This window comes from Ipomoea triloba, chromosome 5 (assembly GCF_003576645.1).
Source record: "Ipomoea triloba cultivar NCNSP0323 chromosome 5, ASM357664v1".
NCBI lineage: Eukaryota > Viridiplantae > Streptophyta > Magnoliopsida > Solanales > Convolvulaceae > Ipomoea > Ipomoea triloba.
The window spans coordinates 27,041,756-27,045,348 of NC_044920.1; the positions used below are offsets into that span (position 1 = coordinate 27,041,756).

The 3,593-nt window shown below is 36.5% G+C and overlaps 1 protein-coding gene across 1 annotated transcript; it reads left to right on the forward strand.

The window, feature by feature from the left end:
• The first annotated feature begins 246 nt into the window (after positions 1-246).
• LOC116018695 (acetylajmalan esterase-like) lies at positions 247-1,496 on the forward strand. Its single transcript, XM_031258658.1, has one exon. The coding sequence runs from the start codon at positions 254-256 to the stop codon at positions 1,349-1,351; it is 1,098 nt and encodes a 365-aa protein (XP_031114518.1). The 5' UTR covers positions 247-253; the 3' UTR covers positions 1,352-1,496.
• Positions 1,497-3,593: the final 2,097 nt, after the last annotated feature.

The following is a 3,593-nucleotide window of genomic DNA, read 5'->3' on the forward strand; positions in this document are numbered from 1 at the left end:
CATACGAGGAAGTAACTTGGTGACATTATAAGACAAGGTACTTGACATGTAGTTTTTTAAAGAATTAATACTAATAATTTGGGCTGATGACAAAAATACACAATTATGGCTATTACTCTAATTTTGGTGATTTGACAATTGATTTACCGTTAAAAAATCCTGAGAACTTCATAGCTATCCTATAAATACGGAGTGTAATTGGAGAAAACAGAAGATAGTGCAGTACCCTTTTATATGCAGTCTGCAATCTGCCATGGCGTCTTCCTTCATTCTCACTGCTTTCATTCTCTTCCCTTTAGCCTTCGCTGCCAACTCCCCGCCTTTTCCCTCCTTCAAACGCATCTACCAGTTCGGCGATTCCCTAGCCGACACTGGAAACTTAATCCGCCTCCCCAGGCCTGGAGGCAGTGGCTATTACCCCCCGGAACACCTCCCTTACGGACAGACCTTCTTCGGAAAACCCACAGGTCGGATCTCCGACGGTCGTCTCATCGTTGACTTCATCGCCGCCGCTCTCAATCTCCCGTTCCTCGACGCCTACCTGAACACCAACGGTTCATTCGCTCACGGCGTTAATTTCGCCGTCGCAGGAGCCACGGCGCTGGACGAGGAATTTTTCGCAGAGAGGAAAGTTAACATTTCGAATTTCAGACCGCCGATTAGCAAGCAATTGGAATGGTTCGAGACGCACCTCAACTCTACGGCATCGCGATCGGAATCCCTGGAAGATTCGCTGTTCATTTTCGGGGAATTTGGCGGGAACGATTACTTCTCCTTCATTCGCCAAGGAAGGCCGATTGAAGAAATTAGGGCTAACGTCGTACCTTACGTCGTCGCCGCAATAATCCACGGAATTAAACGGATCGTCCATCTCGGAGCTAAGCGGATCGTGGTTCCCGGCCCGTCCCCGTTCGGCTGCTTGCCGCCGCTACTCGCCTCCTCTTCCAACGCCTCCGATCCGGCGGATTACGACGCCTTTGGATGCCTGAAAGCGTTCAACGCCTTCAGTTCCTACCACAACCGCTTTTTAAAACGCGCTCTGTTTTCGCTCAATCGACAACTCTCCGGCGAGGGCGTTGCGATCGTTTACGGCGACTACGAAGGCGCTTTCCTGGAAATTCTCCAGAAACCGTCTTCATATGGATTCGATAAGGAGTGGTTGCTTAAAGCCTGCTGCGGAGGGGGCGGGAAGTATAATATTAACCCGACCAAACCTTGCGGAACCAATGGTACTGACGTATGCCCCCGCCCAGGCCACGCCGTGAATTGGGACGGCGTTCATCTTACCGATGCAGCTTATCATCTAATTTCTCAGATTCTCATTCATCAGTCGATCAGTAAGCTGATATGAGTGTTAGTACAGTGACATGTATTTAGTGATTAATTAATGAAAGTCGGTAGTGTTGGTTTTATGATTACTGTAGTTCAGGATAGACCAACACAGTCACCCGAGTTACAAGAAAACAATAAAAGTAGTTCGCACCGACTTAGTTCAATGGTTCAATAGACAGTATTGGAGAAGAGACCAAGTTTCAAATCAACGGCAACAATGTGGAGATTATGCCTAAAGTGGAAAGATCCCTTGTGCGAACCAGCATTTGACTCTGGTTGCTGAGTCATTAAGTCATTGTGATTTACATTCTCCCAAATACTTTCTCGGATCAGGGTGTGGGTGTCTTTGAAGTTTGGGATTCAACCTTTTTGGGAGAAAAAATAATAAAAGTAAAACAATCAAACTCAAAATAGTATTTTATTGCCTAAAGAAAGTTGAAAAAAATCCCCTGCATTATCCTTTTCAGGGGTATTTATATATGTTAATTCTACCATAATTAGGGTAATAAATTTCCCAATTCATGCTACATGATTTGAACAAATTAACCTTTCATATTAAAGCAATCAAGCCCCACAAATAAGGAAGTCAATTACAAAACGGAAATTACTTTAATTTTGTAACCCCCAATCTTATTGATTCCAATTTCCAAGTCAATCTTCAACCATCATGGCATCATTTATCGTCAAGGCTTAAAGGCCAAGGATTAGCCTAACCCATCCGGTAGTACAAGGGGAAAAGCTAGTGTACATGAACCTAAACCATCATGTGTGTGATTTTAATCCATCATAAATAAAATATAAGGAGTATAAGGTAAGATAAGTTAAGATAGTTTTTATAGCTTTTTTGATCCTAATAAAATGGAATAGCTAACATCATGGGGCCTTGGAAATTGATATTTACATTGCAATTTGCAAAGTGAATAATAATATTTACATTGCAATTTGCAAAGTCAATTGGATCATGGTGAGATTGATTGGATACTACTAGTAAAAAATATTTTTTTTAAAAATTATTTCTACATGAAAAACATTTTAATTAAATCTTTTTTTTTATCATTTGATGCAAATTTATTAGATTAATTCGGAGTAAGATTAACTAACTTTTAAGCAGTTAGCAATATAAAAATAAAGTTTGTTTGATTTAAAATTTTACCAAATTTTATATTGAATGTTAATGCAGCTATTATTGTTAATTGATTAAGAAGAAATCTCTTTCTAAAGAATTATTTGAACTTGTTACTTATAAGAAAAAATGTAATACTTTTAAATCAATATGTAAAAGTATTCCAATTTTCTTCAAAAGTATTATACTTTCCCATATAAGTATTAAACTTTTAAATCAAAATGTACAAGTATTTTATTTTTTCAGTATAAGTATTAAATTTTATCTTGGCTCGACCCATTTGACAAACAATAATTTGTGAGACTGTCTTACACGAGTTTTTACCATATTTAAAATAATGGGATGAAAAAAATGAAATAAATTAATAAATAAATACCTGAGCGGCTAAGCTTACAGTGGAGGGAAGTTGAAATTAAGAGAGAGAAAGAAGAAGAAGAAAAAAATAAACTGAAGTATGTAGAAGAAGACAAAAAGAAAAATTCATGGTAGAAAAAAAAAATTAGGGTTTAAATTTCTTTTTAAAATTGTGTACGGTTTTTCTGTGAAGATGTGAAGAAAACCTATGGGAAATCTGGGTTTTTGTCTTTTTGAGAGCCCGTGACATTTTTTAAGTACAAAAAAAAATATGTTAGGCTGCGGTCCCGTTAAGTAAAAGTTTAGATGGGATTGAATAGATTTTTTAATTTTTTTCTAAGTAAATAAAAATTATTCAAGTGTTTTGTACCGGAAGTTTTAAACTGAACAAAAGTTTGGTTATAACTTGATTTGGATTCACTTTGTAGTATACAAAAATGTAAATGTGTGATTTAATCGATCGTAAATAAAATAAAGAGAGTAAAGTAAGAAAGGTTGAGAGGTTGAACAGATACTGCATTGTAATAGAGTCAGTAGTATTAAAAAAAAAAAAGAAAAGGTAAAAGAGGTTGAGATAGTTTTTATGGCTATTCAATTCTAATCCTAAAAAAATGGAATAGCTAACACCATATGGCCTTAGAATTTGATATTCACATTGCAAAGTGAATAGTCCATCTCATTAAACTCTATTCCATAACATAAAAAGTACGTGAACCAAACATGCATAAAAACAAACCTATTTCGTTTTTTTTTTTTTTTTTTTTTTTTTTTTTTTTTTTTTTTT